Source organism: Cydia fagiglandana, chromosome 6, assembly GCF_963556715.1.
Source record: "Cydia fagiglandana chromosome 6, ilCydFagi1.1, whole genome shotgun sequence".
Taxonomy (NCBI): Eukaryota; Metazoa; Arthropoda; class Insecta; order Lepidoptera; family Tortricidae; genus Cydia; species Cydia fagiglandana.
In genome coordinates, this window is record NC_085937.1 from 11280846 (window position 1) to 11307838 (window position 26993).

Genomic DNA, 26993 nt, shown 5'->3' on the forward strand with positions numbered 1-26993 from the left:
ATTTCGTCGACTAGTATCATCAATTTTGCATTATTTCGACTTTTCTTGTAAGAGCGCTCTTAAGTTACTCGCGACAAGGCGATCGCGATCTTGTATCACCCATCAACGTCGCCCGCCGGCCATGCCACGGCGCGGAGCCGTTCAATGTTCGCGGCACGTGGAGCGATACGTTTGCAGGCGGACTGTGCTCACTCACGTATACACTTTCAATTGTATATTCAGTAATGTCAGAATGCCCCGATCACTTCGCCCCACATAGACGACTTGTTGAGAGGCAAACCCTGCCGATTCCATCCGGTAGTGTTACGTCATTTTGCTGTCGTGTCACTCGAGCCCGTAGAGCGAAGTAGATATAACCAATTGACTGGCGTTCTCGCTCGCTCTCACCAAGTCATAGGACGTAGATTTCAACATCTCTGATGTCAGTGTACTTTTGGAAGTGGTGGCGAAGAGTCGCGCCAACAGGACTAACAATAAGTCCTCGCGTAAAGTACTCTAAAACTAACAGCTAAACAGTGATCTTGTGTCCTCGCGTCTGAGTGATTACGGCGACATAAATCTAAGTTTGTGCGAACTCACATAACCTACAAAATGTCGGAAAATTCGCAGGACGTTTTAAAGGATGCAGCCGCGGCGACAGCAGTCGTTGGCGGATCACTATTTAGCACATTTGATATCATAATGTTAGTTTTCTTATTGGGAGGTGCAGCCTGGTGGTTGTGGACCTCTAGAAAGGACAACAAGAAAGATGAAATACTTCTCAGCAAATATTCCATACAGTAAGTTAACTTGTTGCGTTGTTTTCTTAAATGTTTTTTCCTGTATTTAACCGGCGATGATAGGTATGCCTATAATATTTTTGACGTTTCAAATACATCTCAATAACTTATTCGGTAATTGCTTGTGTACATAGTTAAATACGGGACGATTTATTTTGCAATTAAATATATATCAAGAGAAGTGATAAGATAAAGGTGAAGCACGTTGAAGTGAGCATGTACCTATTGTGATCATACATAATTAACATTCTTAACTAGTTCTGTACGGAGAGTCAATAAGACGTAAGTATGCCTGCAATATTGTAGGTATCTAAGATTTAGATTTATCGATGCGTACCTACCCTAGGTGAACAGTCGCTATCAAATTAAGTGCAGCCATGGTGCTCATATATATCTGACAATATCTGAACATGCACCTTAACGCATTGATAATAGAGGTTGTGTTCAGATATTTGTAAACCTTTATGGCATCGATATATATGATGGCGACTGTACCGATATTTATGGAAATAAAGGTGTTAAAGTGTTTTGTTAATATATGTGAACATGTAGGTATTTAATCGTTTTACTTTCTTAATTTTGAATTTTAATTTAATTAATGGCATTAACTAAAGTGGAAAAAAATGGTGTTCCCCAACACACATGTTATCATCTTATTTTTTTAAATTAATTTATAATTAACGTACCTACAGACGTAAGAGTTGTGGTTGGTTAAGATTGTAAATATCAATTGTTATTGATAATTAAAATTGAATTTTAAGTAGGTATATTACCTGTTTAATGTTTAGCGCATATACTCAATTTCCGTCGTCGCTGCTTCGTATGTAATCCTCCTAATTACTAATGCTAGTCTAAAATTTATGAACGAAATCGTATAGGAGAAACCCCCAAAACGAATCAAGTTGAATTGGCATTTTACAACGTCTCAAACGCCTGCTATGAGGCCACATCTCAAAATTTATGATTATTGCAAACTTAACTTTATTATTTTTAATTAAGATCGAATCCTCAATGATCATAAAGTTTGAGCTGTTTGAGATGTGGCCGTATAGCAGGCAGGGGACGACCAGTGGCGGATTTGCCATAAGGCCAAGTAGGCCCGGGCCTAGGGCGGCAAGATATTAGGGGCGGCAAATTGTGACAAAAAAATCGCTGATGATAACAATTAATAACTCAAAATGTAGTCAATACGAGTATGATGGGTGCTGTGAAAGGGGCGGCTACAGGGCCTGGGGCCTAGGGCGGCAAAGACTGTAAATCCGCCACTGGGGACAGTGGGGACGACATTATATACTTACGGTCGGTTGCACGACCTTATGTCAGGGTTAAAGCATTCGCAAAATTTTATTGTTTGGAAAGTTTAGTTGACTGCTGAGTGTCGTTGATCACTGATCTGTACTTACACTAAATGTGGTTGGTGCAACTGGCCCTTACAATGCTCCAAAGTAAGTACAGAGTATACCTATTCGTAAATAAAATAACTTAAGCTAAATTTAACCGTTAAACGAATTTATCGCTATAAAAGACAATAGTACCTATTACTATTACATATAAAAAGGGGTTTTGAAGTATTGCATGTTTATAAAACTGCGCTTTTACTGCCTAAGTTCTCTATTATACCTACCTGCTCACTCAATACTTCGCATGGACAGGCGTGACTCACTCTGCGATTTTGTCGCTTTGCTACAGGTAGCTAAAAGTACATCCGTTCGACCCCAATTTTGGGGTTCGCCATAAGCCGCACGTGGCGCTGTCGCCACCTAGCGGCCTGTGCTGATCGTGACAGACGCTTTTTGTTAGAGAGTGAGTCTTCTGTACCTAGTACTATTACTTATTCTGTGGCATGGATATGATGGTCATCCTTGTCTACGTGACAGCGTGATAAAGTGGTATCCGTCCCGCCTTTCTATCCCGCGGTATTTAAAAATGACAGTTATTTAATCACGTGGATAAAGACATCCAATTCCATAGCCATACTACACCTGCTGCTTAACTACATCAATTCATAATATAAAATGAATCTAGACAAAAATAGTGTCTCATTATAATAATCATGACAAATATTTTTGTATTACCTAATCATAATGAAATTGAAAGAATTTTTATCAAAGAAATTGATAACCTTGACGGCGCCAGCTAGGCATCGACTTCCTGGTGTACACCGACCAGTAATTTAGTATTATAGTACTTATACAATACCTAGATAGAACAGAAGATGACGTCGATTCACCTACAATCACGTCAATCACAGATAGGTATAATGCTTAATAAATAATAAAGACTAAAGTTTCATTATTCATTATTATGGTGGATTGTAGATGGCGTCACATTAGCAAGGTCTCAGTTTCATATATTTAATATCCTCTGACCTTAACAGATAGGGGCTATTCATAAATTACGTTATTTATGTACACCCCATAGTAATGTGAATGCGTTGAACCTAGCATCAAATACTACATTAAATAATCTTATTTTTTGCATTGAATTAACGGCAGCTTAGTTTAATATAATAAGCGTTTAAGGGGCTACCCGAGGTTTTCAACGATTTTTATGATTTTCTTAAACATAGTCTAAAAAAACACTTTTTTCGTATCTAGTTTGCAGTGTAGGATCTTACATGTACGAAATCCACATATTTGGGTTCGTCTTTGAAGTCTCGAAAATCGTGTCCAAGGTTTTAATTTTAAACTAATTAACACAAAAGTTATGGCCAGAAAACCAGTTTTTTAGCCTAAAATTGTTCAACTTTGATGCTAAATATCTCGAAGACAATTAACTTTAAAGTAAATATGGGATACTATATTGCTTAAAGCCGTTAATATGATAAGCTACAAAAAACATTAGAAAACTAAGGGATTCAGATCGAAGGTCATTGGCGTGGGGGACCCCCTTAAAGCGCAAGTTGCGCCATCTGCCACCATGACAACGCGGGAACGCGATTATAATGCGCCAGTCTTAACTCTATAACTCTAAGTATCTGTCTTAGGTACAATAAATGATGCGTCGTAGCATTTGAGATTGGAGGACATCAATGAGAACGAAGCAAAGAGGATAACTGTCAAGTAAACATTATTTATCAAGGTAGGTAGGTATTGCGACTACAAAAGACGGTCGATTCGGGCAACTTAATTAGGTATTTATTTACTTAATTGCCCGTCACGTCACGCGGTACTCACATGCTTTGCCTACCTGTTAAAAATGTAGGTATAACTTATACAGATAACTATAGCATGATATCTTTTAACACGCACTCCGACGTCGTCTCCGACGCAAAGCAACGATCTCTTTAGGCGTCAGGGTGGAGTTTTGTGATATGACCACTTTCTTCCGGGGAGGTTATGGTACTACCTAGTAAGGTACCATACCTTACTGCTTACATATTAAGATATAGGTACATATTACAGCACTGTTTATAAAGTTTAATTTCAAGAGTCAGTAATGATCTTGCCCCGATATTCATTATACTTTTTTCCCTCCATTCTAACTTTCAAACGAGTGAAACCAGACATAAAAAAAAAACAAACATAACAGATAGATAGGTACTTTTACCGATACGGACCCTAAATTACGGGTAGGGGCTTGTGCACAAATCACGCGAGGTCTTATAACTCGTTTTTTTTAGCATTAGAAATAAGGTAAACAATCTTGATGTGTCTTTTAATTGAAAAACACATCTTAAAAATAAGTTACGGCAAATATGTAACAATTATGAATCTAATACGACATTTATATTCTTTTGCTTTCATAAGTAATAGTTTTTGATTTAAATAAAGAGTTTTTCAATTAAAAGACATGTCAAGATCGCTTACCTTCTTTCTAATGCTAAAAAAAACGAACTATAGGTGGTGATTTTTAAGTGACCCCCCACTTAAAAATCACGACAGATCACGTTGGGGGAGGGGGGTATAAGGAGACTTCAAGTGTATTTTTCTACAGTGAACGAAAGTAATAAAAAAATCCTACCAAATGAATAGATACTTTCTCTCGGTTTCGTTAAACATAAATCTTCACTCCGCACTTACAAGTAGCGAGTCTATTTTACGCGGATGGAAAAATCACAAAAAAATACAACGTGAAGTTATGTTGGGAAGGGGGGTAGCAAAAAACTTCACCAAATATCACCAAGGGGGAGGGGGGTAAAAAAGTACCTATACATTTTCCATTTTGCCTGGATGGTTTGGGCTTAGCAGTAAATTTTTATAGGTAGGTACGCTTTTCGTTCAGTACTGGGGTCAATCAACTTATTCATGTAGTGTAGGGCATTGACATGAGTAGGGTTTGCAATCCGGATCCGAAATGTATGAAATTATCCGGATCTGGATCTGGATCCGCGGATCTTCCCATACATTTCGGATCCGTCGTGCAAACCCTAGACATGAGTAGAGTAAGTACGTATTTTAATAAAACTTTATAATGATGCACTTTCGGTCAAGTGTGATATGCAACGGACATGAATGATGAAAGAAAGACTATTAATTGCGTAAAGTTACTAAAATGCTATTTGTTATTTATCACTACTAAGTTTAGAATTTTAGATTCAATTATAACAAATTAAATTTTAACTTTACTCATGGACAAATTCAGAGGAACGCAAAAAAAAGGTTTCATTACTGGATTACAGCACCTAAAGTAATTTCAAAATTATACCTAAGTAATTAAACTTTTTCGCGTTCTTCTGTTGTCCATGAGTGTAGTTTATTTACCTAGGTTTTTCGCGAAAATTATTATAGGCATACCTACTCCGTCTACTGAGTGTGTCTCTGTCTATGAATATAAATAATATTTTAATACGTACAAAACAGTACAGTATGACTCAGCTATAGAGCTAAAACGACAGCAAGTACAACTAAATCAAATTATTTTTACAGGCCGGCTGGTACAATTCAAATTACGGAAAATTCTTTCATAAAGAAACTACAAGCGTCAGGAAGAAGCTTAGTAGTATTTTATGGATCTCAAACAGGCACCGGTGAGGAGTTCGCAGGTCGCCTGGCTAAGGAGGGCATCCGATATAAGATGAAGGGAATGGTCGCTGACCCCGAAGAATGTGATATGGTAAGTTGATAACACAACTACTGATAAATATTTAATTATAGAAATAGCATATATGCCTGCTTTGTCTTTACAAAGGATTCATAGTCCAGAGAACCTTCACTACAATTAATAGTGTAGGAAGCCAATCATGAATTTTAAATCGGAGTTTCAATTTTTTAATCTTAAAACTACACATAAAAAGGATATCTGATCAAAGACATTGTTTTTTTTAGGAAGAGTTAACTAAACTCAAGGATATACCTAATTCTATGGCCGTGTTTTGTATGGCAACATATGGTGAAGGAGACCCAACAGACAATGCTATGGAATTTTACGAGTGGCTGAAGAATGGAGATCCTGACCTAACTGGATTAAATTATGCCGTAAGTTCTTGACACAAAATAATATTTTAATGAAACTATTGTTACAAATAGTAATGATACTATAAACGTAAAGTTTAGTTTGTCTCCCATCACCAATTAGGCACTGGATAATGTGTGATGATTGAGTATTGATCACTATTGAATTAGAAATCATATAGCAAATAATTGATAACTCATTGAAAATTAGGTAGGTAGGTTTTAAAAAATGAGTTGAAAGATTAGCAGTAGGTACATCCTAATCAAAGTAGGTATCCTCAAGGATAACTGAAGTGATATCATAATCTTTTGAGGAAACTGTATGTTGTATGTTTCATTCAGGCAACAGTCTTCTCACACACTTCAGTTCAGTTCAGACTTATAACAAATTTCCTTAAAGGTTAACTGAAAAAGATTCCATGCAGGGATAAGCTTGGGTTTGTTGTACTTAATCATGTTTCATTGACTATGTAGGTATTAGGTACATAGGGTACATACTATAAAGATATTATGTCTCCAGTATGTGCTAAAAAAACTATGTTTAAACATACAGGCACCACGTTTATTAAAAGTTGCTGTATGCATACATTATGCGACTGCGCGCCGCGTCCTTGGTCCAGCGGGTGCGGGCCAGCCCCAACACAGTCCTGGCGATGATCGCGGCCAGACTGGACTGTCCTTACATCATGCACTGCTGTGACAGGCATGTAACTAAGACTGGGATAGGATAGGATAAGGACTAATTAATTTGTAGCTTTTAGTGTATTATTTATTGTTTTATTTATTCCAATTTTAATAGTTCAAATTCAATTTTAATTATTGTTTATTAGTATTAATTAATGGGAATTGATAAATGATAACGTTAAACAACTGTACAGTATTTTTAGGAATGACATATTTATTATATAACTGTTAACAACAAATTATGAGCCTTGTAGCTTGAAATAAATGATTTTTTTTTTTTATTATTTTTTTTTAATTATAATTACTTATGCATTTTCTTCTATTAAGAACTTTAACGACGTATTACTTAGTACTATTTACATAAGAAACATGTAGGTACTAGGTACCTGTGTTATCTTTATATAAATCAAGTACCTAGCTTGATGTATGTAGATAATCTAGGTATTTACACAATTTACATAAAAATAACAAATATGGAAAATCTAAAATGCCCAGCTTACCATGTTGAACGTTACATCTTATTTAATACATGATATTTTCTTACCTGTTGACTGTTGATATAGCAGCAATCAGATTTGCAACGAAAAAATTAAACATGACATACATACTTACATTACTTTCTTCAAAATACAACTTAAAATGAGGCATAAAGAACTTTGGATTGATATTGAAAATTTCATTAAAAATTTAAAAAGTTCGAAAATGGAAACACACCACAGATAACAAAATTCTCCAATCTCCGGCCATCTCCGGCTAACCCAGAATAGACCTAGTATTACATAGACCAGCTATACGCGTGCCTCCGTGAGGGACAAAACATACGCAAAGCGACAATATTAAAAACACGTTTTAACATTCCTGATAACATACCAAAAACAATCTACGTAATTCGGTCGGGTTATTTGTTGCCCACCATAAACCATACTAAATTTTTGGTAGGGAACAAACAAAAAGTTATGACAAGGACAAGTAATAATACCGCTTTATCTAAAGCAATAATACCGCTTTACCTGCTACTCCTACTGAAATTTCCATAAGTGCATCTCGTTCGGTCGTTTCGCCCCACCGCCGTGTCATCTATATTATTGTACCTCTATGCTAATCAGTGGCCTATTTTATAAAGCTACAACACACACATCACAGCATTCTAACACATAGGGTTAGAAAGAGACTTCCGCTTGTAAATTGTAACTTGTATCTTTATAAAATAAGCCACAGATGTTTACGAACGTACACTGAAGTGACATAACGAACGGCTGACGTGAGTCTGACATTAGCTGTCAACGTCAGAGTCGTCAGACGGATCCGATGTTCAATGTTGAAATTCTTGAATCACTTTATCGTTTAAAAACTAAAATATTAGCTTATTATGAATTAAACCTGGTTGTAATTAAGTACTAGGACTGTTTATCACATAGAGTATAATTATTCTTTCCATTCTGTGAAGTGTTGTCTATAAAATAACTATAGTTTAATATATCTAAATTATGAGTGTTGTGGTGCGGACTTTACCCTTATTTTTTAGAAAAATAATATGTAAAAGGCGCAGTTTATCTCCATGGCTTAAATTGCGATATATGGTATGGTATTTTCCGTAATTATACCTCAGATTCGTATAACAAGGTCAACGTTACGTCAATGTTAAGGGCTTCCAGTTAACAGCTAGAAATAACCTCCTGAGGTCAATATTACGTATTGTTGAGGGTTTTAGTTTGTACAAATCAAAGTAAAATATAATGTAATTTGTATTGTATTGACTAAGGTCTGTCTTTACCAAAATTGGTGAAATCCCAAAAAAGTATTTTAGTGAGCCTGCAATAGTTTAGTTCAGCCTCGACATTCATTGTAGTTTATTCTGTGTTAATATAGTGATCAAAATCTCAATCATAGTCAATCTACTTTAAATAATTATTTATATTTTTGGTCCACCCAAAATTAAAATTTTACTTATACACTGCATTAATTAATTCCTTTATTTTAATTTAGAAATAATTGTTTGATGTTGTAGTAGAGTTGCAATAATAAACATATTTTCAACTGTACTTACATTTCAATGTTGGCTTTTGTATACAATTTACATTTTTATTCATGTTTTTTTGTATGTTTTTTAGGTGTTTGGTCTCGGCAACAAGACTTATGAGCATTACAATGCAGTAGCTATTTATTTAGACAAAAGGTTGGAAGAATTGGGTGGCACTAGAGTCTATGAAGTGGGTTTGGGAGACGATGATGCTAAGTAAGTAATGCCGGTTTTATAATTAATTTTTGTTTATTTTTTTAAATCAATTATTCACATAATTATTTTATTTGTAGTATTGAAGATGATTTTATCACATGGAAAGACAAGTTCTGGCCATCGGTGTGTGAAATGTTCAACATTGAGAGCACAGGCGAAGAGGAGCTGGTTCGTCAGTTCCGTTTGGTGACACATGCCCCCGAGGACCTCACACCCAATAGTGTCTTCACTGGTGAAATTGCTCGGTTACATTCCCTTCAAGTACAGAGGCCGTAAGTATTTAAAACATGCAAACATACTGTTTTTTATATGCAACTATGAAAATCTGTTTATTACAAAAATTATAAATAGGCCCATAACAACTTAACGAACCAGGCTTCTATTTTGGTTATTCATTGACACTGTATATGGGATATTACAAAAATTTTGCACAAGCTGCTTTATCTTATTTAGCTTTATTTATGTTGTAAAGTTAAAGACTGATACAAAAGTCTTTATAGTATGGATGGAATCAACATCTGATTAATTTTTCAGTCCTTATGATGCCAAGAACCCATTCTTGGCTCAAATCAAGGTGAACAGGGAGTTGCACAAGGGTGGCGACAGGTCATGTCTACATGTTGAGCTGGACATCTCCGACTCCAAAATGCGATATGAAGCAGGTATTCATACATTACTTGTACTTATGGGATCATTCAACTAATTTACATGTCAATGACAACAGAGAAGCATTGTACAAATCTTTTTGTTTCCAATAGATTTTTCTAAATGACTCACCCCGCTTATAGGTTATTAATTGCTTTTTTTTAAAGTATATAGTTACTTTTTTTAGCATTATAGAAAAACACGCTTTATAAATAAGTCACAGCAAATAAGTAACAATTATGGATCTTATACGATCATTTATATTCTTCTGCTTTCATAAGTAATAGTTACTGATGTTTAAAAAGCGTTTTTCAATTAAAATACATCTCAAGATCGCTTACCTTCTTTCTAATGCTAAACAAAAAAACGAACTATAGTAGGGATGATTGTTATTTCCAATGATAGGTAAGTAAGGAGAAATAAGCAGCGGTAGTTGAGAGCATGCTCCTCCTTTTTTTCAGGTGATCATGTGGCTGTATATCCCATCAACGATACAACCTTAGTTGACCAATTAGGAAAATTGACTGGTGCCAACCTTGACGAGATATTCTCTCTAATCAACACTGACCAAGAAAGCAGCAAGAAGCATCCCTTCCCTTGCCCCACCTCGTACAGGACCGCTCTGTCTCATTACATTGAGATTACTGCTCTGCCTAGGACTCACATTCTGAGAGAGCTGGCTGAATATTGTTCTGAAGAGGAGGTAAATATTTTCTTAACGGTTTTCCTAAAATAAACTGATTTACATTTTAAGAGAATCCAAAACGGTCCTTTGTATATTATGTTAATCACTATCTCTGCTGTATTACTTATCTGCTGCTTCGATCTTTCTTTACACGTGTTTATCTCTAAAATCATTAAGCAACATCGCTACCGGCGTGTGGGATCGCTTTAGAAAATACAAAGAAATTAACAGTTGCAAGATAATCAGGCATGTTTATTTCCTTAAGTATAATTATTTAATTACAGGACAAGAAGAAGCTGTTGCTAATGGCAACCAACTCTCAGGAGGGCAAGGACTTGTACCAGTCATTCGTGGTCGATTCATGCAGGAACATCGTGCACATCTTAGAGGACATAAAGTCGTGTAAACCCCCACTAGACCACCTTTGCGAGCTGCTGCCACGACTCCAACCTCGATACTACTCCATTTCTTCTAGTCCTAAGGTACTTTTTCTCTGTTTTACTACTTCTAACTTCTAGCTACTTGTAACTTTATTATAATAAATTGAAATTTCATAGGTATACATATAGGTATGTGATTAAGATTAAATGGGCATCTCAATAAAAATTAATTCGTAATAGAGTACCTAATCAATCACTTAGTCAATTACAATCACAATCAATTAGTTTGCAAAAAAAACCAAAGGAGATGGACTATATTTTTATGACGAAAATCACTTGCTTTTTAAATAGTACTGACCATGAAAACTTCATATAAGGTGTATGTTTTCGATAAGTAGCTACTTGTCCAAGTAGGTATGTTTTATTATATGAACTATACCTACAGTTGCAGTTCATGCGATCACTGGATGTCTACGTTTAACATTAATACATTTTGAAAAGTCATTCATGTTGTCTATTACACAGACGATCTACCTCGCCCCGTGATATGTCATGTTCTACAAAAGAATAGTAGTATTAGTAGTAGTAATCACTTAATTGTATCTTCACAACGCAGGTTTACAGTTTTAGGTAATACTGTTCCTTATTATTTGGAGCCTTACGTGTCCCACTGCTGGGCAAAGGCCTCCCCCCCAATTTCTCCAGAGATCTCTTTCCTCTCCTGTGTCTGGCCACTCCTTCAAAAAGGAGTCTAGTTTATCCCGCCATCGCCGGCGGGGTCTGCCAACTCCCCGATTTGAGTTTTATACTGTTCCTTAACACCGAATTACTCTTATCGGTCTCTCCCCTATCATACAGTACTACTTACACAGTGTGATTGAATGAATAATAGTTACTATGCAAAGTATTATTTAAAAAAAAATGCATTATTACATCTACGACATTAGTCAATCGGTGCAGACAGTAAACTTTTTATGTTGTCTGGAGGATTTGAAACACAATTGCATTTCAATGTCAAAGTAATTTTGGCTGTACCCGTGCCATAATAATCACTTCGAACAATACTCATTAGAGGGCAATTTTGGCTAATATATTATTCACTACTCTGAGCACAGTGGTGCGATTAGTTCAGTATGTTAGCAAACTCCACAAGTTAGCCGAAAGACAGACAGATAACATAAGTAGGTAGGTAGTTTTCAGGCAGTATTTTGTGTAACTCTTATTTATTAGGTTGGTAGGTATTAGGTATTGTATATTCTGTGGAGAACGCTTCGAACCCGATCTGGTACCATGAGTTTTTTCAGAATGGTACGATACGTTATTTGATGTTTAGGTACCAGTCGCTTTCCGGTGAAGGTAAACATCGTGTGGAAACCGGATTTATCTCAACGCGAGGTCTATTTGAATCCTCTCGGGTTACAAGGGTCAGATGGCATTCGCTTTCATAAAAACTTGTGCCTGTGTCAATTCTGCCTACGTGAATCGTCACAAAAATGCAAAGGCTAGGACGATTATCTATTCTATGTTAGATTTGGTTGTACCAAACTGATTGTCACCGTTAAAATATTCGCATAATTTGAATTTAGGTACGAGAAATGTCGTAGTTCACTGCCTAGTGGCGTGGGTCATCAGTTATAGTTAAAGCAACTGGCCCTTATAGTTGTAGTATTTGACGTATTTATTGTTTTATAGCTCCACCCGGAGACGGTGCACATCACCGCCGTGGTGGTGCAGTACAAGACGCCGACGGGCCGCCTCAACAAGGGCGTGGCCACCACGTGGCTCGCCGAACACAAGCCTAAGGATGGCGAGTACCCACGCGTACCGGTCTTCATCAGGAAGTCGCAGTTCAGGTAAATTCAAACAAAAATAATAGTTCAATCCGTAACTAATTTTTATTAAGGATAATTGTAAATTTAAAATAAATTATTTTACACCATGCATGAAATAAAGCACCAGGAGATTGATAGAGAAACATAGACAGCAGTTATTTTAAGACACAATTTCTATTTTAAAACCAGTATATAACTATTAAGAGTAGGTAATTTGATTATGACGTCACATGCTAGTGTTTCATAATAAATTCCATAGTAGCAAAATCGTTCTGACAGTTCGAAAAAAGAAACTGATTTGACTCGAAGTCAAATACCCTATTGTTGTGTTATCGAATTATGGCAAGAAGTAGGGAAATCGGAACGGTATTATCATGTTTCGTTATCAGCACGTTTTCCGATATAGAAAATCTATTTTAGACAACTGTGTATAATTTTGCCTTAGTAGTTACCACAATTTTATTCCTCGTCCTAAAAATAGAATAAATAAACGGAATATATGTTGTATGAAATGAGCTGTAACGAAGGTCAATGTTACCTCGACATTGACTTTAGTTACTAAATTATTCTCACTAATTAAAGGATCAGACGTACTGCTGCTTAGTACACGGTACCTACTGTTTAAGCGACAACAAAAAACGCAATGCAATAAAAGACGCTGCGTGTTAGATCAGCTATAAGAAAGATGAGATTTCTATAGAAACATGTGCGCATTCTGCACACGTGAATTCACACATTGCTATTTTTTATTTATTATATATAATATTGTGTCTTGAGTACAGTATTGACCTTCGCACGATCGTGGCCGCTCCATCCGCGTTACTTATCTTATCAGAGAATATTAAAAGAAATCATGAACATTTAGTCGTAAAAACATTACCACGTAGTACAGGAATACCTATAATCGGCGTTATTGTGTTCGGATTTCTCAGTAAGACTGTTAAGGGGTTCGTATTAGTCACCTAGAAATTATCCGTCCGCGGCTTTGCTCCGTGGTCGTTAGTGCTGAAAAGCTGCAATTTGGCATGGATCCATAAATCATGAATGGCGACAGAATGGTAAAATAAAAAAAACTAAAATTTTTTTAGGGTACCTATATTAATATTGCACACAATCATACATACATGAATATTGCATACAAAATCATTACATTTTTTTGCTTTGACCCGATAATGTGGGACGGGTACTGTTGGATAGGTTTTTCAAAACGAATAAGAGTCTCCATAAACCATTTATTGATAAAGTTAATATTAATGAAAATAATCGTTCCGAAAAAAATGTACTTAATTCTAACTTTTGAACCAAAAATATGAAACAAAAGCTTAATAAATACTTTTTATGAAAAATATTGCGAACATGATCGGTCTTGCCGTTTTTGAGTTATTACAAAAAATTTTTTCTTAGTAAAACAACGTACCAAGCGCTGCGAAGCTAAGTACTCCCTAATGCTTGTGATGTAAATGATACTTTACTTTACTACCGTTTGGCCTGTTCTGACTGAATGGTAACTTAAACTACGAAACTCTACACTGAGCAGGGCCCGACATGCTCTTGGCCGATATTTTATTTAATGATTAATGCACGTGAGTTCGCCGAATTCCTTTAGTCATTTTGTTTTCATTGCAGTCACTACAAACAGCAACATTCTTAACTTTACATCGATGGACCTTATGCCTTTAGTAATAAGGGTCCACCGATGGACAGTTAACAGTGTGGTCGATTGTACATATGCAATCTGAATACCAAATCAGACCAACATACGTAGTTGTTTAAAGCGTGCATGGCTCATAAACAAGATTTTAAAACCCAAACCTGAATGATGACCAGACATCGTAAATTTTATAGCATTTTCGGTGCAGCGGCGGAGTGGTGTTAACGGAATTGGTATAAACAATTTCAACCCTAATGATTAATTAGCGTTAATTACTTTAATATTCACCTTAATTTATCATTTCACTTGGAATTATCTATACCAATTCCGTTAACACCACTCCGTTGCACCAAAAATGCTATAAAATTTACGATGTCTGATGATGACATAGAAGTTTAATTAATTCCATCGTCGTACGGATTATTTATTTAAAGGTATAAATAATTTTGGCGAATCCTTGTGATTAGTTAGTCTGTTAGAAAACTATGTTTTCAACTGAACCGCGATTACGGTGCAACATACATTTGACCTTTAAAAAAAGTATACGTAGGTAATATAATAACTGTTACCTAATGGTTTTTTTATAATGTATGTTAAATTATCAGCAAATTACATGCCTATCAAGGTAAATTAACTCATTTGCGCCCGCTGTACTTTGTGCACTAATGGAGTCTAAATGGGTTAATTTAATTTGGAGGTTTTTTATTTTTGAACTGGGGTTCGAGGGATTAATCAAATGAGCTATAGTCCAGTCATTATATCAAAAAAACCGATCCTACCCGTGAATAATCAGTTCTTGGATTTTTTTTTCGTAAGTCCCTCGGGGTGGTCACTGGGAGTGTAAATTCAATAACTAGACTGAATCAGGCTCCTGTGTACCTATATTCGAAAAACGGTTTTTCTTGAATAACTCGGAAAGAAAAAAATACATATAAGAAAGATATATAAGATAAATTGTGAGGACCAAACTTGTAGAGAATCAAATTTCCTACAATTTTTGTCCTCACGGTTTTACTGTAAAATCAAATATGGCTGAGTTATTAAAAAAACCGTTTTTCGAATATACACAGGAGCCTGATTCAGTCTACTTTTTGAATTTACACTCCCAGTGACCCCCCTGAGGGACCTACGAAAAAAAAATCCAAGTAGGTACTTACTGATTATTCACAGGTCAAAATCTATAATGACTGAACTACTAGCGAATAATGAAGAGTCAGAATTAAAAAAAAAATTTAACTGTGCACTGTGCATCATGACTCATGACAATTGAGCATCAAAAAAATCGTGTTTGAAAAAAAATGTTTTTTTTATTAAGTATGAATAACAGTATAATGAGCTTGTCTTTTCAGGCTACCACTGCAAACTCAGACTCCAATCCTGATGGTGGGCCCAGGCACGGGTCTCGCGCCGTTCCGCGGCTTCTTGCAAGAGAGGGCGCACGCGCGCGAGAGCGGCAAGGAGGTCGGCGACAACATACTCTACTTCGGCTGCAGGCATCGCGACCAGGACTTCATCTACCAAGAGGTAAGCGCTTGATTCAGTAATAATGACCTTCAAATACCACCCTGATTTTTTTTTAAGATTAGAATTTTTCTAACCTCCAAAGTAGTGATATTTAACTTTTTCTTCCGAAAATAGGGTTCAAATATTGTGGTACCTACAATAATATGTAACTACGTTCCTCCTCCTTTTTTCCTCTAAAATTAAATCTAAGTAAGGTAGAAGTACTAGTGCTCGACGCTGCACTAGTATTCGACATGGGCACTTTATGTCAAAGTGACAAGGATTAAATTTGAATATAGAAAAATCTTCGCCGTTCAAATTTAACTTATATTACTTTGACATAAAGTGCCCATGTCGAATACTAGTGCAGCGTCGAGCACTAGTACCTTAACTACTTAGATTTAATTTTAGAGGAAAAAAGTTACCATTAATTTCTATTCTGAAAATAAAAGCGGACTAAGTATTTGAAAGTAGGGCTGTATATTATTTCGAGATTTGATTGTCTAAATCATCTATTCAGGGTGAGTAAGATAAAAAATAAAGAACAATGGAATAATTTGCATGGTTATTTTAAGTTACTACTTATTACAAGTAACGCACCTATGTTAGGCATGTCTTATATCTTATATCTATGATTACAAACACATTTGAAATGTTACTAGAGAGAATAGTTAGGCTTGTGATTTAACTCTAATAACTTGCCATATCCCTACTTAATATAATATTAAATATTATTATATTATTATTAATATTATAAATGCCAAAGTAACTCTGTCTGTCTGTAACCTTATCACGCTTAAACTGCTGAACCGATTTGAATGAAATTTGATATGGAGATAGTTTAAAAACCGGAAAAGGACATAGGGTAGTTATTATAAATCGTCATCATCATCTTCATTCAACGTAGACGAAGTCGCAGGCAATTGCAGAGGCTGAATTTAATTTTAAGGAAAAACAGTGAAATTTTATCGCAGTTCGAATAATTAATTATATTTTAAGAATTATAAATGGTTTTTATATTATACACGGTGTAACATGAGGAAACCGAATAATTTTAACCACGCATTTCTGAGGTCAAAAGAAGTAAAAAATGTAATATGAGTTTAGGTCAATTTCGTAAAAAAAAATTTTTTTTGTTTTGTTTTTTCAGTTTTTTGAATGCATTTTTACATAAAAAATAAATGTTATTGGTAAACTTGTCACTTAAAATTGATTTTTAATTTTTTTTATCGTAGAGCCTACTTTTTGCAAAGTGTTACTTGTCACTTTTTGACATCTATCATTAAGGATATTTATAGACTACGTCCCATAGCAGCAACATCACTATCAAAAAGGCCTTTTACACTACGTAACAATAAAAACTTGTTTTTTTTTTCAATGAATAATATCTCTGAAACTAGGCGGATATCAAAAAAGTTTATAGGACATTTTTGTCTCTAAATATGATCTATATATATAAATGCAAGTGTCCTGACTGACTGACTGACTGACTGACTGATTCATCAACGCAGAGCCGAAACTACAAAAGCCAGAAAGTTGAAATTTGCACACCAGATTGCATTTATAAAGTGTACAAGAGATAAGAAGCGATTTTGAGAAATTCAACCCCTAAGGGGGTTAAAAAGGGGATGAAAGTTAGTATGGGGTTAAATTTTTCTTTTAAGCTAGGAATTTGAAACGTCGTAAAAAGATATATTATTGAAATACAAGAAAAGTAATTTCAGCGTTTTGGAAAATTCATCCCCTGAGGTGGTGAAAAAGGGGTTGAAAGTTTGTATGGATATCAAAAATTTTTCCGCGTGGTGGACTTGAATCTTTGTATTTAGGGATATTATTAAAAGACAGGAAAAGTAATTTCAGCGTTTTATAAAATTCATCCCCTAACAGGGTTAAAAAGGGGTTGAAAATTTTAATCCATTACAAATGCTTTGAAACTTCGTAGAAAGGCATAATAGCCGATAAGAAAAAAAAGTGATTGCAACGTTTTTGGAAATTCAACCCCTAAGGGGGTTAAAAAGGGGATGAAAGTTCGTCTGCGGGTGCAAATTTTATTTCTAGCAAGGAACTTGAAACTTTGTAAAAACGTTTTAAATTAAAATGCAAGAAAACTAATATCAGCGTTTTTGAAAATTCATCCCCTATGGTGGTGAAAACGGGGTTGAAAGTTTGTATGGATATCATACATTTTTTCGAGCGCGGGATTTGAATCTTTGTATTTGGGGATATTATTAGATGACAATAAAAGCGATTTCAGCGATTTGTAAAATTCATCCCCTAGCAGGGTTAAAATGGGGTTCAAAGTTTGAATCCATTACAAATGAAACTTCTTAGAAAGACATATTAGCCGATTACAAAAAAGTAATTGCAACGTTTTTGGAAATTCAATCCCTAAGGGGGTTAAAAAGGGGATGAAAGTTCGTCTTGGGGTGTAAATTTAATTTTAAGCTAGGAACTTGAACTTTTGCAAAAAAAAAGGTATAAAAATAAAAAACATGAAAACTAATTCAAGCATTTTTGAAAATCATCCCCCAAGGTGGTGAGAAAGGGGTTGAAAGTTTGTATGGAGATCAGATATTTTGTGAGTGCCGAATTTGAATCTTTGTATAAGAGCATAGGTACCTATTATGAGAATACAAAAAAAATATGAAAATTAATCAATCAATCAATCAATCAATCAATCAATATTTTTATTTGTTAAACATAGGTACATAGGTGTTACAATTAATTACTTAGTATCACTATGTCTTACCAGCATTGGGTATACAAATTTATTTGCATTGGTAAGTTTAACAATAAACTGCATGCATAAGTCTTACCTTACTCTAAACATTAAATAAATATTGCATTAAATTAAATTATTGTCTCTTTTATATTCGTCAATGGAGTAATACGCTTTGTTTGATAAGAATGTAAACAGACGTTTCTTAAATAGTTTTATGTTATCTGTATTTAAAATGTTGTTTGGTAAAATATTGAAAATTCTTGATGCCATTCCAAAAACACTTTTAGATAATAATGCCGTATTGAATGAGATGGTATTGCTAATCTTTCCTTGTTGACGTACACTATTAAAGGTTTGGAACTGATTTTTATTTTGCTTAACATAACATGCAATTTCGTAGATATATAGGCATGGAAGAGTCAGTACACGTAGTCTAATGAAATGTTCTTTACAAGAGTCAGTTGGCGGGATACCACATACGGCGCGAACACATTTTTTCTGACTTTTGAAAACCATCTCACGATCAGAACAATTGCCCCAAAACATAATTCCGTAACGTAATGTTGAGGTTACATAGGCATGATATGATGTTAGAACCGCTGATTGGTTTACCAACTTGTGTAAGTTATACAAAGCAAAAGAATATTTATTAAGTTTATTACAAATTATTTCTGCTTGATTTTCCCATGTCAACTTATTATCTACTCTTAATCCTAAAAAGTTTGTCACATTTGTTTCCTCTATTATATGGTCATTATAAGCTACAGTCAAATTATTCATTTTATTAGTCCGTTGTTTAAAGCTCATTATTTTAGTTTTATCAAAGTTTATTTTTAAATTATTTTCATCAAGCCATGCAATTACCGTACCTAATGTCCTATTTATGTCTGATTGATAAGTGCTTATATCTATATTTGCGTTTTCTGCCGAGAAAATTATGGTACTATCGTCCGCAAAGAGGACCATAGGGAATTCGATAGCTCTAGGTAGGTCGTTAATATATATTAAAAATAATAGAGGCCCCAGGATGCTCCCTTGTGGTACCCCATACTTTATTTCTCTGATGTCTGACGAATATGTCACTTCGGTTTTAGACTTGACGCATAATTGACTGATTTGCGTTATTTGTTTACGACTGTCTAGATATGATTTTATCAGGTCATGCACATTTCCGCGTACTCCATATTGAAATAGTTTGCCTAGTAAGATATTGTGATCAACAAAGTCGAAAGCCTTTGACATGTCCATATAGAGAGCACTAACGGGAATCCTTTTATCTACATTTAACATGACTGGTTTTAACATGTCATAGATAGCCATGTTTATTGATCGGTTCTTCCGGAATCCTTTTTGTTCATTTGCGAGTAGATTTTTTGTTTCAAAATATTGATAGAGCCTGTTATATATTACCTTTTCAATAATTTTTGAGAAATTGGAGAGCAATGCAACTGGACGATAGTTTTTAGGGTTTTCTTTGTCTCCTTTCTTAAAAATTGGTTTCACGATAGCTATTTTTAAGATATCTGGAAAAACACCGGTCTCAATGCAAAGATTTACAATATTACTAAGTGGCTTAATGATAACACTACAGGATTTTTTAATGATTTTCGTTGATATGTCATCGTATCCCGTACTGTTTGTATTTTTTAAAGAGTTTATGATCACCAGTATTTCATTTAAACTCGTCGGTCTTACAAAAATAGAATTAGGCGTGTTTTTAATAAGATTGCGGTGCCAATTTTTTTCCTTGTTCTTATTTGTTTGATTACAATTAGTGTCTGTATGGATACTTTCAATAAAATAGTTGTTAAATGTTTGCGCAATATCTAAAGGCTTAGTTATTGTTTCATCACCAACTTTTACTTGTCGAATACCTTCTTTTGGATGGGTTGATTTAGGTCCGTTAATAATGTTCCATGTCGCTTTTGATTTGTTGGATGAGTTCTTTATATAAAAATCATTTTGTGATTTTTGCGTTAACTTGATAATTTTTTTAAGACGTTGCGTATAGTTTTTTAACTGAATTTTGTTGCTGTCATTAGGTTGTAATCTGTATTGCCACAGCATTTCTCGTTTTCTCTTACAGCACCTTTTTATGCTTTTAGTGATCCACCTCGGCTTAATATGTGATGTTATTTTTAATTTAATGATAGGAAAACATAAATTGTAAAAGAGTTGAAAAACCTCAAAGAAACTGTTAAATGCTTTATTCGGATCTTTAGATTGGTATACCTCCGTGAAACTTAAGCTTTGTAGACATTCCGTAAATTTAGATATGTTTTCATTGCTAAACTGTCTTTTTTTAACGAACCAATGCCGCAGTATACAAGTTTTCTTTACTGGGCATTTCATAACTTGAGCTGTATGATCCGAGATTGCTAACTCTATTACTTTAGTGGTCCCCCCTCGGATATTATAAATTATATTGTCAATACATGTATTGGAGCTGAGACGTGTTGGTTCTAATATGCCTATTTTTAGATTATAACTACAAAGAACATTTTTGAAATCAATTGCCTGCTTAGTATTTTTTGATACATCTATATTAAAGTGCTATATTATAGGTACTAGATGTAAAATGTTGAAGAAAAGATTCCACGCGGACGAAGTCGCGGGCAACAGCTAGTCAGGAATACGCTGTTAAAATTATTCGGTTTACTCATGTACACCGTGTATACTTATCGATGTCTAAGTACCCACAATAGAAGCCTTATTGAGCGTACTGTGGGACTTATTCAATTTGTGTAACTATAGTTCGTTTTTTTAGCATTAGAAAAAAGGTAAACAATCTATGTGTCTTTTAATTGAAAAACACGTTATAAAAATAGGTCACGGCCAATATGTAACAATTATGAATCGAATACGATCATTCATCTTCTTCTGCTTTCATAAGTAATAGTTACTGATTTTTAAAACGCGTTCTTCAATTAAAAGACATGTCAAGATCGCTTACCTTCTTTGTGCTTCTTTCTAATGCTAAAAAGAACGAACTATAGTGTTCTATAATATATAATATTAATTAATGTAATATTGCAGGAGCTAGAACAGTGGGCCAAGAACGGTGACGTGACGCTGAACCTGGCGTTCTCTCGCGACCAGCCGCAGAAGGTGTACGTCACGCACCTGCTTGAGAAGAACCTGGAACAGATCTGGGACGTCATCGGCAAGCGGAACGGACACTTCTACATCTGCGGGTAAGGTCACATGCAGATCTGGGGTTTATCCTCTGTTTCCTGTAACCTAAAACAAGGGCATTGGTGGAACGAATGTCTAAACTAACACAAATGACAAACAAATGTTTTGGTATAGGTATTCTGGACATGTAGAAAATAAACACGTTTTCCATTTGACCTTATTTTCACGAAGTTTTTTTGTAAAAGTATCTAAATGGAAGTTTAATTCGGTAGTAATAAAAGTTGTCACTATGTATTTAACACTCGATCCAGACTTTACAGACCAAAACTATCGGGACTGGTTACAAACAATTATAATCAGATATAGAAGTTTTTGTGGCAAAAACGAGTGATTGAGAAAACGAAACATCGATAAGTCATAGGTAGATATTAATCTACATATTTAAAATATGTAACTTCTACTATATAAAATATGTACACTTGCTGTAGGTAAGTTATCGAGAAATCTCAATAATGCAAATCTATCGTAAAGCGGTACATAAATTTAGTGCTTAAATATTAAAACGTAAACTGTAGTATAGTGCCAAAAAAATAGAAAACTGCCAATATATCAAAAGAGAAGAATATATCGAACGTGTTGTGTATTTCGCGGTAGCTATCTTCATATAAAATGTATTAAGTATCTAAATATAACGTCAAGGTAACATCGATAACAGTCATATCGATATTTAATTTTGTCAATCAATATTTTGCCACATAAACTTCTAGCTATGTCTGCTTATAACAACTAATGAGGCGGGGTGAGAGTAAATGAATAAAAACAAAACAATAGTTGTTTATTTCTTTGATTTGCGTGTTTAGTAGGTATCACAATTATGTTATCTAATTGACCCGTAACACGTATGTTTGATTCCGTTTCCGCCTGTTGTCTAGCACAAGAGTATCTTAAAAACATAACACTTAGATTTCGTCGTAATATAAAGTTAGAAGTGATGGACATTTACGTTATGATATTGTTTTATGAATTATGTATATTTTAATGTTTCTGGGGCATTCAATTACTCTTACCATTCGAACCTCCTACCTTATAGAAACCGAACTTTACCAATGTGATTTTATTTAAATAATATTTCACATATAATTAAAATTAACCGCATATTGGAAGGTCCCTTTGTCTATTTGTTGACGGGACGAGATATCCGGTTTTGTATGTATCCAAGGTTAATGAGTTGCGCGACTAGACTAATGGCCGCTTGTGGTTGACAGTGACGCAAAGAACATGGCTGTGGACGTCCGCAACATCATCCTGAAGGCCATCCAGCAGCAGGGCGGCAAGACCGAGGCCGAGGCCGTGCAATTCCTCAAGAAATTGGAATCCATGAAAAAGTATTCAGCGGACGTATGGAGTTAAAACCTTCATATAACACGTTAGGTAAATTAATTCAACTATTATCGAGTGTAGGCTAGTTTCAGAGTTAAATCAGCACATGATGAGACTTCAAAACAACTAGCTAATTGGCTGATGGACTTGCCGGTCGTTATAATAGTCTCGCATTTCGAAAGTGGTTCAAATCTGTTACTTACTCATTGATTTTACGGTTATACAGAATCTTATGCAGTTGTTCATCATCTTCCTCGCGTTGTCCCGGCATTTTGACACGGCTCATGGGAGCCAGGGTTCCGCGTGGCAACTAATCCCAGGAATTGGCGTGGGCAATAGTTTTTATGAAAGGAACTGCTATCTGTCCTTCCAACACAGCGGGTAAACTAGTCCTTAATGGGATTAGTCCGGTTTCCTCACGATGTTTTCCTTCACCGGAAAGCGACTGGTAAATAACAAATGATATAGGTACAGAACCTTAGCTGTTGTTAAGGAAAATATAAATTACCTATAATATTACCCCACCTTGACTGGCAAAACGCAAGTCATTCATTAATGACAAAAGTGGAAACTTGTGTGTATGTAGTATAGTAGTACTTATGTATCCGTTTACTTCACAGATTTTTTCTCATTACTGTTGTTCCTAATTTAGCTTATTTACATGAAACTAGCCTATGATTAAGTTCGCACAAATGTATGATTTCATGACCTAGGCAAGCGGTCATCAAGTCAGAAGTTTAATGATGTTTTAGTACCCACATTAAAAGTGACGATTTTTACTGCCGCGAAGCATTAGGTAATTTACATATTCGGCAAAACTGGCCGCCCCTCACGCATACATATATATATTTGTTAAAAAAACGTAGAACATTCCTCATTATACAATGACGTCAATGACTTATCGCCAGACATCGTAAATTTAAATTTGGTAGTATTTTCATTGCAGCGTAGTTGAGTTTAAGAAATTCGTAGAAACAATGTCAAGGAATATTATCGACTAAGGCTATTAATTCTAATTTCAACTTTTGTATATCATAGATTCTGTCGAGACTGAAAATTTTATTAAATTTACGATGTCTGCCTATCACAGAATAATAAATTCCAGCAAATAGCTAGAATGAATAAGAGTACGGTTGGGGATAACGAGATATACCTAGGTAATAATTGCGCCGACACGTTCTTTCAGTTATTCGTTATCAACTTACCTAACTGAAATAGAATTAAATGTAAGATTGTTTTGAATTACTTTTGTTTTAGCTAATAGAGAAATACGTGCCTTCCTCGTACTATCTGTACTGTTTTATACCCCTATTGATACAGAAGTGCGGAAAGTAATTTTGTTCATTTCTGCCCTACAGTTACCTAAGTTGTCAAGTAGCTATAAGTTTCATGTATCCAGCATTCGTTTCGTATAGTGTGAGACTTTGTATAGCGACGTGGTATTGCGTGATCGTGCGACAACGAGTGGGTTATAACAGTAACCTTAGGTTATTTTAAATACATTGTTCTGTTGACCTTCGATTACTAAGTGATTGAACGTAGATTTATTTATTCATTTACCGAAGTTTAATTACCTTATTCGTTATGTATATTTCAAAACAAATATTTATATGGTTGTGTTAATTATTTTTCCATTTGAAGTTATTTACTAACAGTTCTGATAGGAATGATCGGCTGTGAAAATGGACAAAGTAATTTTATGCTTTATTGAACATTTCCATGTCATATGATTTTAAATCAGTTATTTTGTTAAATTGTATTTCAGTTTTTTTCCTATAGGAAAAGTAATACTAAGTAATAACCTCAAATGGAATAGTATTTAATTGGTCTGCGTATGAAAACATAGTCAATATATTGTTGAACAAATTTGTAATGTTTGTTATTGTTGTATTTTGTACAAGTACCTAAAAACTAATACATTGTTGTCATGTTTTTATGTAAGTGGACTGGGAATAGATTTAAGTATATGAAAGTTTATGTATTTTTGTATTTATGAGACAATATTATTAAAACAGTTTTATATTAAGTACATTGTGTTATCATTATATGGTTAATGTTGCTCATGTCTGGTGTATGTTACTCCGCATTTTACCCTACTAACTTTAACACCTGCACCTAACTAGGTAGTTCGATCTAAGGCCAATTTATCTATGGGAATTTTATTACTAATTAGTTAATTACTATGCACAGAACAGCATTATGAAAATAGTTATTTGTTCAAACAGAGAGCAAACATTGTTATTTACTCCTCGTGAATGAATTCAAAAAGATGAATCTTGAGCGTGGCGAGAGATGCGAAGAACAAAATTTACTTCTTCTTCAACCTAGCCTTATCCCATCTACTGGGGTCGGCTCTCCTTATACGGCGTCGGCAGGAGCGTCTGTTCTGAGTCGTCTTTGGTGGTATTCTTTCGTCTTCAATGCAAGGTAAAAAAAAGTAAGGAACATACTGCAGAGTGAAATACTCACTCACCGTATTCCCCTCACCGACTCGAGGAAAATACATATCAGCTGTAAAACATTTATCCCATTAATTTTGTTATATTTTTTTTCGTAAGATTTTAATAAAACTCGGTAAGATTGAAAGCTCCTCATTCTCGGCGTAATAAACAAGAAATCAAAAATCGTCAATAATCGATGACGTAATTTATGGACAGCCCCTATGATAAAGTAGCCTAGAAGGAATGAAATGAAATGTTACCATGGTCGAACCGCGTGAAAACTTGGCTATTACTAAATATAAATCACAGATGGAAACGATTCATTCTCATTTGTCCCCGCCGGCCACAGATTTGAGTAGGTACGTGCGTTCTCATCCTTTAACACGTGGGTGGGAGACAAGTGGGATTACACCAGGGTGCTTAGCCAAGGTGCCAATCGTTTGCGCTACGACTATCGACTAATACTCGTATTGTAAGTGTGATAGAGAGTCAGGAGTTTCGTTGTAGCGCAAACGATTGGCATCTTGGCTAGGCCTAGGCTTGGCGTCACATTGTATAGTCAGCTGCAGAGAAAAGTCCCCCCTCGAGTTCCATAACACCTTGATCGATCCTGCTCATGTTAGAACTTAAAAATTATATTGCCCTCAACACGTTTACCCAATCTATATATATAAATGCAAGTGTCCTGACTGACTGACTGACTGATTCATCAACGCAGAGCCGAAACTACAAAGCCAGAAAGTTGAAATTTGCACACCAGATTACATTTATAAAGTGTACAAGAGATAAGAAGCGATTTTGAGAAATTCAACCCCTAAGGGGGTTAAAGTTTGTATGGGGTTAAGTTTTCTTTTAAGCTAGGAATTTGAAACTTCGTAAAAAGATATATTATTAAAATACAAGAAAACTAATTTCAGCGTTTTTGAAAATTCATCCCCTAAGGTGGTGAAAAAGGGGTTGGAAGTTTGTATGGATATCAAACATTTTTTCGAGTGGTGGACTTGAATCTTTGTATTTAGGGATATTATTAGAAGACAGGAAAAGTAATTTCAGCGTTTTGTAAAATTCATCCCCTAACAGTGTTAAAAAGGGGTTGAAAATTTGATCCGTTACAAATTTATTTATTATTTATTTTATTTATTACTATTATTAATACAAGAAATAACCTTACGATCTAATTCAGTTCCCTGCAAAACTGTTTACACAGTTTGTCTGCAGGTGCGAGTCTCTGATATAATTACTTACATACGTAATCAATGTAAAATATTATAAAAACTAACATCATACACTTAACTAATATAATCAGATATGCCTTACTTTACTTGGGTGACATTTGCAGGCACAGGCATCCAATTGTCACCCAAGCATTTTCAATAGGTGCTGCTTTACTGCTGTTTTAAATCTAGTTTTATTGGGCTCGAGCCTGATATTTTCTGGAAGACTGTTTAAGAAATATGGCAACCTTTTTTTTAGAGTTCGGTCTCCGTAATAATTGGTGACGCGGGGTATTTCATATTTTTGCACAGC

At 34.9% G+C, this 26993-nt stretch overlaps 1 protein-coding gene across 2 annotated transcripts; it reads left to right on the forward strand.

The window, feature by feature from the left end:
• The first annotated feature begins 414 nt into the window (after positions 1–414).
• LOC134665239 (NADPH--cytochrome P450 reductase) lies at positions 415–25054 on the forward strand. 2 transcript variants are annotated; one of them, XM_063522121.1, is made up of 12 exons: positions 415–779; positions 5648–5834; positions 6047–6196; positions 8968–9092; positions 9170–9364; positions 9627–9754; positions 10199–10440; positions 10707–10904; positions 12495–12655; positions 15635–15809; positions 21547–21704; positions 22911–25054. In XM_063522121.1, the coding sequence occupies exons 1-12, from the start codon at positions 592–594 to the stop codon at positions 23053–23055; spliced, it is 2052 nt and encodes a 683-aa protein (XP_063378191.1). In that variant the 5' UTR covers positions 415–591; the 3' UTR covers positions 23056–25054. The 2 variants fall into 2 exon arrangements, with proteins under 2 accessions (XP_063378191.1, XP_063378193.1); XM_063522123.1 differs by lacking the exons at positions 415–779; positions 5648–5834; positions 6047–6196 and adding an exon at positions 8329–8436.
• The last annotated feature ends 1939 nt before the right edge of the window (positions 25055–26993 follow it).

What these genes read in the sequence shown, in the direction of transcription:
- LOC134665239 (XM_063522121.1), top strand. Translation starts at nt 592, where the DNA reads ATGTCGGAAAATTCGCAGGACGTTTTAAAGGATGCAGCCGCGGCGACA. An exon ending in TTGGGAGACGATGATGCTAA is followed by an intron (nt 9,093 to 9,169) that starts GTAAGTAATGCC and finishes TTTTATTTGTAG; the next exon opens with TATTGAAGATGATTTTATCA. An exon ending in CCATTTCTTCTAGTCCTAAG is followed by an intron (nt 10,905 to 12,494) that starts GTACTTTTTCTC and finishes ATTGTTTTATAG; the next exon opens with CTCCACCCGGAGACGGTGCA.